At 35.9% G+C, this 14,612-nt stretch overlaps 1 protein-coding gene and 1 long non-coding RNA gene across 4 annotated transcripts in view; one reads left to right on the top strand and one right to left on the bottom strand.

Moving 5' to 3' along the window:
* LOC128253502 (uncharacterized) overlaps window positions 1-5,436 on the top strand; it is a 99,039-nt gene extending 93,603 nt beyond the window's left edge. For both annotated transcript variants that reach the window (XR_008267458.1, XR_008267459.1), the window contains 3 exons: window positions 4,966-5,023; window positions 5,081-5,236; window positions 5,303-5,436. This is a non-coding gene — a long non-coding RNA (uncharacterized LOC128253502). The remainder of the gene's footprint in view (window positions 1-4,965; window positions 5,024-5,080; window positions 5,237-5,302) is intronic.
* A 1,655-nt stretch (window positions 5,437-7,091) lies between these two features.
* Window positions 7,092-14,612, bottom strand: part of LOC128253520 (hemicentin-1) — a 92,464-nt gene continuing 84,943 nt past the window's right edge. Inside the window, exons 9-10 of one of the 2 annotated variants that reach the window (XM_052981977.1) lie at window positions 9,716-9,762; window positions 9,299-9,439 (exon numbers count right to left, since the gene is read on the bottom strand). In XM_052981977.1, coding sequence (XP_052837937.1) covers window positions 9,734-9,762 — 29 coding nt within the window. In that variant the 3' untranslated portion in view covers window positions 9,299-9,439; window positions 9,716-9,733. Of the gene's footprint in view, window positions 9,440-9,715; window positions 9,763-14,612 lie in introns of both variants that reach the window. The other variant, XM_052981976.1, reaches the window with a different exon arrangement.

The raw sequence follows: 14,612 nt of genomic DNA, 5'->3' as shown, positions 1-14,612 counted from the left end.
CCGAAATTACAAACTAAGTTTTAAACGCAGATTTTTAGAGCACTAAGCCACAAGACTTTAAAGACATACCACTTCGAGATCGGATGCTTAAAAGAAAAGTTATAGAATTAAGAGTGTAGGTTTTGGTCACTTTTCTGGAATTCTATTTTCGGGAAATTGATTAGGGAGTTATATTGTAAAAATAACAATTCTAAATTTCAAAACAAAATTTAAATGCAGAGTTTTAGAGACCTAAGCCACAAAACTTTTAAGATATACCACTTTGAAATCGGATACCGGAATGAAAAGTTATGGATTTAGAACTGCAGGTTTTTGGTCACTTTTCTGCAAAGTCCATTTTTTCGGAAATTAAGAAAGGGGTTACATCGTAAAAACTGCAAAAAATCGACCCGAAATTACAAACTAAGTTTTGAACGCAGATTTTTAGAGCACTTAGCCACAAGACTTTAAAGACATACCACTTCGAGATCGGATTCTTAAAAGAAAAGTTATAGAATTAAGAGTGTAGGTTTTGGTCACTTTTCTGGAATTCTATTTTTGGGAAATTGATTAAGGAGTTATATTGTAAAAATAACAATTCAAAATTTCAAAACAAAATTTAAATGCAGAGTTTAAGAGACCAAAGCCACAAAACTTTAAAGATATACCACTTTGAAATCGGATACCGGAAGGAAAAGTTATGGATTTAAAACTGCAGGTTTTTGGTCACTTTTCTGCAAAGTCGATTTTTTCGGAAATTAAGAAAGGGGTTACATCGTAAAAACTGCAAAAAATCGACCCGAAATTACAAACTAAGATTTAAACGCAGATTTTTAGAGCACTAAGCCACAAGACTTTAAAGACATCCCACTTCGAGATCGGCTGCTTAAAAGAAAAGTTATAGAATTAAGAGTGTAGGTCTTGGTCACTTTTCTGGAATTCTATTTTTGGGAAATTGATTAAGGAGTTATATTGTAAAAATAACAATTCTAAATTTCAAAACAAAATTTAAATGCAGAGTTTTAGAGACCTAAGCCACAAAACTTTAAAGATATACCACTTTTAAATCGGATACCGGAATGAAAAGTTATGGATTTAGAACTGCAGGTTTTTGGTCACTTTTCTGCAAAGTCGATTTTTTCGGAAATTAAGAAAGGGGTTACATCGTAAAAATTGCAAAAAATCGACCCGAAATTACAAACTAAGTTTTAAACGCAGATTTTTAGAGCACTAAGCCACAAGACTTTAAAGACATACCACTTCGAGATCGGATGCTTAAAAGAAAAGTTATAGAATTAAGAGTGTAGGTTTTGGTCACTTTTCTGGAATTCTATTTTTGGGAAATTGATTAAGGAGTTATATTGTAAAAATAACAATTCAAAATTTCAAAACAAAATTTAAATGCAGAGTTTAAGAGACCAAAGCCACAAAACTTTAAAGATATACCACTTTGAAATCGGATACCGGAAGGAAAAGTTATGGATTTAGAACTGCAGGTTTTTGGTCACTTTTCTGCAAAGTCGATTTTTTCGGAAATTAAGAAAGGGGTTACATCGTAAAAACTGCAAAAAATCGACCCGAAATTACAAACTAAGATTTAAACGCAGATTTTTAGAGCACTAAGCCACAAGACTTAAAGACATCCCACTTCGAGATCGGCTGCTTAAAAGAAAAGTTATAGAATTAAGAGTGTAGGTCTTGGTCACTTTTCTGGAATTCTATTTTTGGGAAATTGATTAAGGAGTTATATTGTAAAAATAACAATTCTAAATTTCAAAACAAAATTTAAATGCAGAGTTTTAGAGACCTAAGCCACAAAACTTTTAAGATATACCACTTTGAAATCGGATACCGGAATGAAAAGGTATGGATTTAGAACTGCAGGTTTTTGGTCACTTTTCTGCAAAGTCCATTTTTTCGGAAATTAAGAAAGGGGTTACATCGTAAAAACTGCAAAAAATCGACCCGAAATTACAAACTAAGTTTTAAACGCAGATTTTTAGAGCACTAAGCCACAAGACTTTAAAGACATACCACTTCGAGATCGGATGCTTAAAAGAAAAGTTATAGAATTAACACTGTAGGTTTTGGTCACTTTTCTGGAATTCTATTTTTGGGAAATTGAATAAGGAGTTATATTGTAAAAATAACAATTAAAATTTCAAAACAAAATTTAAATGCAGAGTTTTAGAGACCTAAGCCACAAAACTTTTAAGATATACCACTTTGAAATCGGATACCGGAATGAAAAGGTATGGATTTAGAACTGCAGGTTTTTGGTCACTTTTCTGCAAAGTCGATTTTTTCGGAAATTAAGAAAGGGGTTACATCGTAAAAACTGCAAAAAATCGACCCGAAATTACAAACTAAGTTTTAAACGCAGATTCTTAGAGCACTTAGCCACAAGACTTTAAAGACATACCACTTCGAGATCGGATGCTTAAAAGAAAAGTTATAGAATTAAGAGTGTAGGTTTTGGTCACTTTTCTGGAATTCTATTTTTGGGAAATTGATTAAGGAGTTATATTGTAAAAATAACAATTCAAAATTTCAAAACAAAATTTAAATGCAGAGTTTAAGAGACCAAAGCCACAAAACTTTAAAGATATACCACTTTGAAATCGGATACCGGAAGGAAAAGTTATGGATTTAGAACTGCAGGTTTTTGGTCACTTTTCTGCAAAGTCGATTTTTTCGGAAATTAAGAAAGGGGTTACATCGTAAAAACTGCAAAAAATCGACCCGAAATTACAAACTAAGTTTTAAACGCAGATTTTTAGAGCACTATGCCACAAGACTTTAAAGACATACCACTTCGAGATCGGATGCTTAAAGGAAAAGTTATAGAATTAAGAGTGTAGGTTTTGGTCACTTTTCTGGAATTATATTTTATATTATATTATATATCTGCAAAGACGATTTTTTCGGAAATTTAAAAAGAGTTTAACTGTTACAAGTGCATTTTTAAAATATTTAACAAGTTAACTTTTAGTTTAAAAAATCTGAAATTTGTCAGTTTACGGCTCTAAATAAGTAAATGAGTTATTAAGTTAAAGCAGATTTGAACTTGCTCATCCCCTTTAACATATGCGAAAACGTAATTGTGTTTCATCGGAACTTTTGCCCCAAGTTGTGTAGGCGAATTTCGCGCCAAAAACTGGCACACACGTTCGAGTTAACGCGATTAATGGAGGCGCCTTGTTTTTGATGCAAGGCCCCAAAAGTGAAAGTTCCCCATGAGTTGGGATGGCAAACTTGAAAGATTACGTCGATAATTAATAAAATTAAACACAAAAGCACTCAACGAGCTGTCTGTGCCCTCCAAGCCCTACTTATCCTGGAAGTGCGACCGCAGATTCGGGCGTTTTGCCTTCGACTCGGGCGATTTGGGTCCGGCTTTTAGAGCCGTGCAACATTACGCTGCCGCAGGCGTGCCAAGTCGCTCTTTGGTCAGCTTCTGGTCGCATTAATTACAAACCAATGACCGCAGAACACACACAAACAGAATGGCAGATGGGGGAATGGGGTATTACCTTCTGGGATACACTTCCGAATTACAGAGGTGGAGCTTGGTATTTAAAAAGAAGTCTACTTATAAGGTAATAGCATAGTCCTACAAAATTTAATAAATGCTTTGTAGCTTAAACTAAACCGTAAAAATTAAAAAAAAAAAAACAACAATTGATTGGTAAATTATAAAACATCATAGTGCGACTGCTATGCTATATTAAACAAAAATATATTTGCAGTAGAGGCATTAGAGTATCATAACACATCAAAACAAAAAAAAAATTGATATTGTGCATTTTATCTAGCTCAATAAAAAAGGGTTAAGCTTAAAATAATATAAAAACTAGAAAAATATGATTGTTTAACTATTTTAAAGTATAATTCGAATATTCCATTTTAACACTGCTCTTCGTGAGGACTCCAGGTAGCATCCACTTATGTACCAGGATGACTACTCATCGGGTCTTTAATTTGCGGTAATTTATGAAACTCATTATGTTCGCGGGCGTGCTTTTGGCTGCAATCGTGGGATTCGGTTTCTACGCCGACCGGCAATCTCTTGAAAAAGTTGCCATTTCTGATGGCAGTCCGAAAGTTTTCGCGTAATTTCATTTAAAGTCCTCGAAAGTTGCAATTGTTGCTGCGGACGAGGCGGAAGGGGCATTAAGTTTGTGGTTCTGACTGACAGACTGACTGTTTTTCTCGCTCCTAATGGCAGCAGTTGCTCCCTCATTATGCCGCTGATTTTTAGCTCGACTTTTCCGACAGCCCCGCAAGTCCGCGAACTTGTAGGTGCCTACACACATAAATGTGGCATAAATCCAATTAGGCGCCACCGGCAGCGCTTTAATTGACGGCGGTTGCCGCCTACGTGCTGGATGAGCCACCCTTGGTCACGGGCGGTTAAGGGGGACAGGAGTTAAGGTTGGAGCCGAGTGGAGCAGAGTAAATGAATTTCCATATGCCGCTTTTGTTTTAGCCACCGAGATATGAATGAATGAATGAATGACTGCGGTTCGCTTCAGTTCAGTTCAGTGTGGTTCCCTGGCTCTGCGTGGGCTTATATAGGACAGCTGTTCCTGTTCTTTGGCCCACATTTTACGAATTGCAGTGATCTACACAGCGAGAAATAGATGGAATTAGTTTATGTTCCATTTCTAAAGCTCGCACGCACTGCAAAAAAACTTTAGGTACAACTATTATTGTAATTTTTGTTTTATAAATTCATTCATTTTATAGAAATTAACTAATTAATAGAAAAATGTTTCACTCTTCGATTGGGTCCTATACAGATAATTGCAACGAAGTTATCAGTTACTATTTTTAGACACTCACTTTTAAACAAATAAACTAAAACATAACCATCAACATATTTGTAAGGAAAATAATTAATTTCGTTTGTACAACTTTTATTGCTCAATTTTAAGTACATGCATTACATTTTTAAATATTTCTCTCTTGTTCCTTTACTTGCAGATAATGCATGGTACTTGTAAGTGTACGAACACTTGAAGGGGTTTATATTTATTTGAAGGTAAATGAATTATAACTTATAACTAAGAAAGATAATACAAAAAATTAAATTTTTCAGGATGCTGCTGCCATCAGGCCTTTAATGGACACGATTCTGGCGATGACGACTCCGAAATGGAAATGACCATTTGTATGAATTCTACAAGTTTGTGGCCAAGGACATGCTTTCCAGGGAAAAAGGGCGGTCAAGTGGATGTGACGCGTTTGGCAAATGGTAGGGTATGGAACTTAATTTATTAAAAATCATATTAAATAAAGTATCTTAATTTCTTTCGCACAGATTTTCTATAAAATGTTGCTCGGCAATTGAAGGAAAATTCAGTTTGTTACGCGACCGGTGAACGAGAAACTCCAACCCGTCTTAAATCCTTTCGTGATTGAGGGAAACTTCAAGAAGTGCGACGTCGAATGAGGCTTTAATTTAAATAAGTTACTTTTATACATTTGTTTGATTGACTTATAAAAGATTGAAGTTGCTTGTATAGTCGTTTTTTAATCTGGGGGAAAATGCAAATGACCGCCTTATACAAATGTATAAGCTAAAAATCGCATTCGATAAATATTTATAATTTTGCTTAAAAATAGCTAAAATAGACTACAAAATAACAAGAATTGTAAGAAAAAATAGCTAGCATTGCGAGAAAAAAATTAGCTAAAAATAACCAAGAATAGCAATTTAATTTTTACTATAAAATAGCTGAAATTGCGAAAAAAAATAGCTAAAAATAGTCAAAAAATAGCTAGCATTGTGAGAAAAAAAATAGCTAGAATTGCGAGAAAAAAAAAAAACTAAAATTGCGAGAAAAAAAATTGCTAAAATTGCGAGAAAAAAATAGCTAAAATTGCGAGGAAAAAATAGCTAAAATTGCGAGGGAAAAAATAGCTAAAATGCGAGAAAAAAAATAGCTAAAAATCGCATGCGATAATGTTGATCTTTAAAGCGGATATTTTCCGCGTTGCCAACCATCAGATGATCGTCGCAAAAGTCGCGTTGCCAACTACCTTTTCATACCCTAAAGGTATGCTACAAAATAAAAAATATATTTTTTGAATTAATTATTTGCAATAATTGCTTGCTGCCTAAAAGTATGCCATATTTTTGGAGCCACAAAAATGCTTTGATTTGAGAAAAATTTTAATAATCCGGATAACCCACAAGCCTGAAGAAAAGTCCACATTTTACCCAAAATTGGGAACTTAATTACATTTTTATTTAAGTTTCTTAATTGCGATAACTTATTATATTTCATAATTCGCTTTGTCTAATACAATTGCTGGTTGATCTGCCCCTGCTCGGTGATCTGGAACTGCAACATGATGATTTGCAGCCACGGCGGTCCGGTTGATGTTGAACAGCTTCGTCTGGAAATCTACGCCGACCTTCCTGGAAGCGTAGTGCGCCTTGTTGCAGATGATATACAGCAGGAACATGCAGTAGAAAACGATGATGATTGAACTGATGAATGAAAAGGAAGAAAATAAAGCGATTATTAATAAAGTTATATACCTATAATATTCCGCATCGCCAACATTATATTTCGAGCTAATAGCTGGTAATTTCCCTCAGTTTTTTTCGGCTGTCAGCGGTGGTCGATGTGGGCTGACTTACAGTTCCTACGCAAAACTGCCGAAGTGACACGACCAGGAAGGGAAAACGAAGAAAGGGAGGAGGTTTTGAAGGTCCTGCGCTTGGCACTAAATTAAAATGTCAGTGTCGTGTTACTTCCGGCGCCAGGATTGCCCGCCAGGATTGCCAGAGTGCCGGGAGTGCTGCACAGCCACTTAAGTCAAATTGCATGCTATAAATTTGGTGCCAATCAACTTAAACATGGCACATTATGCAACGCCTGCAGCTGCAGCTGGTGCCGCTTCTTTGTTATTAATGCTGATGTCTGCAGCTCCCATTTTTGGGGGTGCTACCAAATTTTCCCGGCCCTCAGAATGGATTACACTAGCGTACAGTTATATTTCTTTCCAAATTACATAAGCCATTTCGAATCTATTGCCAATTAAAACGAATATCTGCAGCTGAAAAGATTCGGAAAACCAACCAATCAAAACGCAGAGCATTTAATTTAAATTCTTCGTTTTTTGATGTTTTGCTTTATTTTTACCTTTCGTTTTAAAACTGAATAAAAAAATATTATATGTTTTGTTTTTACGTGTGTGACTGCATGAGAGTGTTTGTGTGTATGCATAAATATTTTAGGTAATGTTTTCTTTTCCGTTTTGTGGGGTGGCAATTTGTTGAATTGAATGAAATCAGAAATGCATACAAAATAGTTAACAAAGTGTTTTATTGTTTGAACAGCCCGAGGACTGCCAATTCTGTCTCTACTTTTTCGTTTATGTTTTTATCGCTTGTGTTTACGTGTGCCACCACCATTCACTGCTGTCAGTCAAATCGCAAAATATATATATATTTATAAATATTTTTGCTAAACAAAAACAAAAAAATCTGGTTTGATTTTTGTTCTCGCTTTTTTGTAGTGTTTGGAAATATATTTTTAATGGATTCCGGTTCTTTTGGGGCTTTTAAATGAAAAATTATGCTTTACTTATTTACAAATAATAAGTATATGTAAATGTACGTGTATATGTATATATATATATATAATGTATATCCGCTTATCTGTTTTAGAGTGTATAATTTATATAATAAAGATTCTCGTTTTTGCTCGCATTGTTTATAGTTTGTTTTGTTTTGTTCAATAAACGAGATTTTTCCTTCTTTCTTGTTTGTTTGAAGTTTCTTAATTCGTTTTATTCGCTTTATTTTGTGGCATTTGCTCTTAAACACTTGCTTACTAGTTAAATTCATTTCGAAATTGTTTAAAATTAACTACAATTTAATTTAAGTTGCCGCTGCTGCTTATTTACTTTGCAAGTCAAGTAAATATATACAAATTACATATGTATTTACATTTAAGTCTTAGCTACAAAAAATGTTTTCCTCTCGCGTCTCATTTTGTGTGTGTGTGTGTGCCATTGTCAAAAAGTTGCAAAAACACATGTTAAGGGGGATTAAAAACACAACGCAACGCAACGAAATGCACAAACAAAACATTCATATTTAACTCAATAGGTCTGCGTGGTTAACATAACTTAATTAATCGTTTTCTAGTTGGCTTAACGATAATTACAATTAAAATTTTGAATTTCAACACAAAGCTTGAACAAATGGAAAACAGAACAGATGGGTTTTGCTAATTGCTACATATTGTAAATTAAATTAAAGTTTTATGATTGGAGGATTTGGATTATTTTTGTTGTTTTTCGTTTTTACCTTACTCTTTTTCAATTATTTTCAATAATTTTTTTAAAGTTCTCTGTACTTTCGTATGTTTTTTTTTTTTTTTTGTTTGTATCATATAACTTACTTAAAGCAACGTTTTTCGTTTTTCTCAGATTTATTTAAAAATTTAAAATTATTTTAAGGTAAGTTTTGTTTCCTTTTGTTTCGATTTTTTTCTTATTTTTTTCTTGTATTTTTTTCTGATTTTGTGGCAGGTCGTACTGTTAATGTATTTATATTACGTTTTTTTTCGTGGATCTGTGCTCGCGAATATTGCACAGAACCAACAAGAATCACTTACGAGTTAATTAGCCTAAGCCTAGGTGAAAAGTGAGATTTTGTTTTCGATCGATCGCCTGCCCTTCGAAATTCCGAAATTCCGCCTTACTGTTTAAAGTTCGTTTGTTGCAACTGGGACCTAGATGACCATATTAATATTAACTACTACTTAGCTCTACGTTACCTGGTAAATCGTAACATTTAGTGCTTGTCCAGTGATGGTTTTTTTTAATCCGTGTGTGTGTGTGTATTTTGGGTTGTATTTCTCTCAGTGTTTTCAGTGTTGTGACAACAAAGTGCTGAACTAGAGCAATGATAGACCGGAACTCTAATGCCTAGGCTATGGTATATATGTTTTTCGTTGCCAATAAAACTCAACACACGTTCGTCGTCGTATCGTTTCCCTCTCAAAAACTAAGCTTACATCGAAGTAATATTATTAAAAAGAAGTATTCAAAATGGCCACTTTTCAAAAGATCTGCTGCTGGCAGTCGAGCAGGAAGTTAAAATGAGCATACAAAAAAAAATGATTGGTTTGGAGTTTGGATGATAATGGAATTTAGCGCGTGTGTGTGTGTGTGTGTGTGTGTGTGTAAGTGTGGTGTTTAGAGAATATTTGAAGTGCTGATTTGATTTCTTCGAAGCTTCGAACTAGAATTTCCTAGACAATAATCTCGCGTATGACGCGACGATTTCTGGCATTCGGCGTTGTCGAATATTCGCCCTCGAAGCTGTCGTCGTAGCTGAGGGACATGTGCTGCTGCGGCGGCAGGACCTCGTCCTGTTCCAAATGCTCCATGTTGTAGGGATTGGGCAGGCCGCTTACGTCGTGATATGGTGAATCTGGGGGAAGAGAATGGAGGAGTGGAGAAAGGGAAAATTGTTTAAATTAGTTTACCAAAACGGGCGGAAAAGCAACAAAGTCATGCTCAAACAATTAAAAACAAAATGCTAATCAAAACAAACACTCTGTGCTGGCATAGGCTCGACAAAATCATAGCAAACATAAAATGAAGTCCAGGCAACTTAAAAATTCCGCATCATCACAGTAATGGAAATTAAATTTGTTCTTCTTTTTTTTGCTGTTTTCATATGATGTCCTTGCCGAGTTTAACTTACTTCAGCCTGCGCGCTCCGTTAGAGCGTAACATCCTGTATAATGTCCGCTATAGATTTGATTTCGGTATTTATGTTTTTTGGTTTGATTTGTTTTTTGTTTGATTTATGAGTGGGCAAGACATGTGTGAGAGTAGTAGATAAAAATAGCCATGTTAGGGATAAATCAATAAACACTAATGCTTAGGTCTAGCTTAAAATGAACGAAAACCTATATATATAAATAAAGTTTAAATGCCTAGTTTACTTTATCGAAGCTTTAAATTGTCAGCAACTTTTCGGTCCACCAAAAAAGCAATTGTTTTAATTTACCAGCTGATTGCCCCCACTAACGACATTTAATTGCAGCACAGATTGCAGCATTTGTCGCCCCCATCGAAATTGCAAACGAATTAGAGGCATTCGATGGGGGTGGTCTATGGCTCTCTGGCTCTCTGTCCCCGGTAAACAGGACATTAATTTATAATCAAAGGACTTGGCTGCCGAAACGCTTTGGCAAACATCTTTGTCTGCTACAAATTGTTGCATATTTAAGCGCATCCGCAGCTCTTTTGGCCATGCAAATCCGGCAAAGGGTTCAGCACTAACAACCCCCACCACGCATTCCCACACTTAAGCCCCCTTTTATATATTTTTTTGCTTTTGCTTTTGCTTTTGCTGGCTGCTCTGCTTTGGATTGCTTTGTGTGCCAAATCGCTGGAAAATTTATTGGAATTTGAATTTCAAAATAAGGAAAAAAGAAAAAAGAGGAGCGAGAACGAAATCGCCGCATCGAAATGCTTTTTTGGCCAAATACCAATGTGTGAATGTCTCACTCCTGGGCTCTTTTTTCTGTTCACCCGTTTCTGCACAGGAAAAAAACAAATTTTACAGTTTGGAATGCTTGTCTGTTGAAATAAATTTCATATATAGTAAAGATATGTTTGCTGAGTTATATTCATTGTACTAGATTTATTTTTAGCAAAGTTAATTGGAAAGGAATTAAACACAAAGCGAACTACGATATTTTGTTAAAAATATTTTTTAAAAATTCAATTGTCAATATGTTCAAACCCGATGATTTGTTGTAATTTTTTACGGAATCTTTCAATATTTCAGCAAATGGAATAACTCAGAAGTTCGTAGGCGAAATGGAAAGGAGTTCAAGGACAACAGAAAGTGTTTTGGCCAAGATAGAGGTCCAAATTCAGTTGATGTATCTCAAGATTGTAGACCAATAAGCAGAATTTCAAGAAGCCCTTTTCCTAATTATATTTGTTCCATAATCTACTGCCTATGTTTTTAGGCGTAAACGCTGCATTTTTCTCTCTGTGCTTGCGAATGTAAAACGTAAATCCTTTCTAACAACTGCTCTTTAACATATTCCGTCTCGTCCGACTGGCTTTTTGCCCAACAACCAACCGCACCACCCCTCCCCGTTTTCCCTGGCTTCTTGGTCGTGTGAAAATTCCTAAGCGCGTTTGTCGCCATCGCCCCATCGCCTAGGATTTTTCTCCATTTTTTTTTTTTGCACTCCACTTTGGCATCTGCATAAACTTGACCCAAAAACGTGAAGGGAAAAAAGGGAAAGCCAGCGAGCGAGCGAATCCTTTTTGCCCAACTATTTCCTTTTCGTAGATTTTCAACTGTTCGAAGATTTGGCTCCTGTAGTGGGTTCTCCTTTCCTTCTCTAGCGTCCACACATTTTTATGGCCAATACGTGAGCTGTGGATATTATGCGCATAACTTTATTGTGCCACGCCCATGTAGCCCAAAAACGCCCACCTTCTGACTAGTGGTTTTTCCTGCTGTTTTTCAATTTCCATTCAGTCCTTTCCATTCTCTCGCTCAACAACTTAATCGTTTCTGCGTTAAGCATACGCACTGTTGCCTTTTTTGCCCAGCTGTCTTTGCATGCAAATGTGTGTGTGTGCATCTCTATGTATGTTGTTTCTAGACTCTTTCTCTTTTGGCCAAGTTTTTTGCTATGCTAAGCTCGTAATAACCCATTCGTTTTTAGTAAATTTTCAGAAACGTCGAAAGTAAACAAATTGCAGATGAGTTCATCCCACCGACACACAAACAAACTGGCTGGCCGGCAACACGTTCTCATGCATAGAAACAAGGGGCTAAAACGCTTATCATTTGTTGCCTTTTGCCCAGTAGCTTTTTCCTGTCTTCCACCCCTCTCCCCCTCTCCCCCTCTCTCCCCTGAAATATTGTGGCCCCTCTTCTCATCTCACAAATCCACTTAGTGTGTGTTTAGTGCTGTGGAGTTGTGTTTCATGTTTTTTCCACTTTTGTTGCTTAAATCCTGACTCATGTGATTTATGTGATTCCCTTTTCCCACATCCTTGCAACTACTTCTACTATTTTGGAAGCCATCCAGAAGAATGGAGAAAAAGTGAAAAAGCAAGGCCAGGACAAGATTCTTATGGCACTTTGAATAAGTTTTCCTGGCATTTATTTCTCAGCCCAAAAGCAAACTGCATTATGGGCTTTTCAGCGAAAGAGATAAGAAGGCAAAAGAGGATACTTCTTCAAAATGGCGAAAACAGATTTGTTCGGATTTAAATCATCAGACAGTTGGCAAAGACAAATCTACGACAAATATAATGGGGATTATTTGTTTTCGATTTCGATTATTATTTCATTTGCCTATCCACTCTCTTGCATTTCCAAGTGTTGATTTCAAAATCAAATTTTTGTATACATTATTAAATCAAATTAATAATTATCCTTATCATAGACTTCCCCCTAATTACATTAGCCAAAAAAATATGTCAAACATATGCATTGTACAATACATATTTGCCCAAAAGTATTCCGATATTAATCAAAATCGTTTATGTATATTCATGAAGTAGCAATTTGAATAATCTGCTAAAAGCTCGGAATAATCATCGTCTTGTTCTTCATCTTGTGGTTTCACTCCTCCTTTCCCTAATGATGAATTAAAGCCATTTCCTGTGGGTAACTGTGTGTTGCTGTGTGTGTCACTGTGTGTGCGAGCGTCTGTTTGACAAAAGCCCAAACAAAGGCGCTCAACCAACTGACACAAAAGTCTGCATAATCAATCAGTCAGTCAGTCGTTGTGTCCGTCTGTCCCCCGAATATTTCCCCCCCTCTCCTCCTCCTATGTGTGCTCATATATGTCCCAATCTTTATTCTCTGCTCAGCCTTCTTTGCATGTTAACAGATGAGCAAAAAATTTGCTTACGCAGCTTTTTGGCGCCTGCCGCAGACTTCCTTCCGGCCATGGCCAGCACCTCTTTGCCCTTCCCCTTCCCTTTCCCCTCCACCACATCACATGCATCCTCTGATCACTCACTTACACAGCAAGAAAATATTGCTATTTGAATTTTCCTTGAAGTTTGCTTAACTCTCTGAACAAATAATATATATAGCATGTCTTTATTTACTTGCAACCAACATGTATGTTTATTTAAGCTTTGGCAAAATCACTGGAACTCAATATCTTTAAGCAAACAACCTTAATATTTGTAGACGACTAAGATTGTGGCTCTCCAAAGATAGAGATAGAGATTAAAAAATTTATTGAGAATTATTTTTTTTTAAGTCTTAAAACATACAAAATTTGGAACTTTTTATATATTATTTTATTTGTAAATTCCAATTCTGAATATATTTTTTAAACAATATTGCAAGTTCATTTTTACTTGAAGTTTGCTAAGCTCACTTAACAAATTAAATTATACTGAGTAAAGGGTTGTTAATTTTCTTTTTCAATCATAAATCAGAATATATTTATTAAGCAATATATTATTTTTCAGTGCACATGACTGCATTTGGATGGCACAAAAGTCAGATGCCTGAGGAAGGGAAAGCTGGTGGTAGAATGAGCGATGAGGGGTCTCAAATGTGAGTTTGGCAAGTGTAAAAGCTTTTAAACATACAAACACAGACAGAGCCACACACTCACACACAAACACACACACACTTACACATACAGGGCGACATTCAGCTGCATTTGCAAGCTGTGCATAAGCTGACATCAATGTAATGAAGATGTATTTGCATATTGTAGCACTGTCAATCTGCTGGCTGCCTTTAACCCTCCTCGTGCCTCTTGTGCTCTTAACCTTCTACATTAACCCTCTTCAAAGTCATTTCCCCCCTAAGTTTGCTTTGCTTTTGATGGCTCTTATGGGGGATATATCCACTATCTGGTAGCTAGTATCTTGCTTCTGATATTTTCCTCTTTCTTCGATAGTGCTGTTGCATTTTATTGACATGCACGAATAGTTTGGCTTTCTTTACATTTATTTTTTTGTTTTATATTTTGTTTTATTGTTTCTCTGCGTTGTGCATTTCTTGGTCGACAAAAAACAGCACCAGTTTTCCCTGTGTGAACTTGCATTTTTTCGTGTTTGTTGCCTTGCGTTTAACCTCAGTAAACAAAAAAAAATGAATAAAGAGGACATAGAGGAGAGAAGCCTCCAGTGCTTTCTTTTCGCCTTCTTTTTTTATTGCATTTTATGTGCAAAGAGTGAGTGAAAGAAGGACAGAAAAAAAAGACTAACAATATTCAACAGCAACCAGAAACAACAACAGCAATAATAACGTCCTGTGAGTTTTGGGCAATAAAAACCGCCCAAGAACAACAAGAAGCTGCTACCAAAAAATGTATTTTTTTCTTTCGGGCTTTGGTGCTCATAAAGCGTAAAGATAACACACAAACACTCCGCTCATAGTTGTGGCCAACACACACACTCACACACATACTCACAATCCAGCACAACAAAAATGTGGGGGAATATTACGCATACGACCCGCTGGCGCTTTACAGTCACCGCTGCTCTGCTGATCCAACTCAAAAACTCCCACTATGGCTGTTCATCTTGGGCTTTCATTCGGTTTGGTTCGTTTCGGTTCGGTTCGCTTTTTATTATTTAATATT

The sequence above is a fragment of the Drosophila gunungcola genome (assembly GCF_025200985.1).
Source record: "Drosophila gunungcola strain Sukarami chromosome 2L unlocalized genomic scaffold, Dgunungcola_SK_2 000037F, whole genome shotgun sequence".
Taxonomy (NCBI): Eukaryota; Metazoa; Arthropoda; class Insecta; order Diptera; family Drosophilidae; genus Drosophila; species Drosophila gunungcola.
The sequence above is the reverse complement of the archived record's forward strand: the minus strand, read 5'-3'. Positions and strand labels throughout refer to the sequence as shown.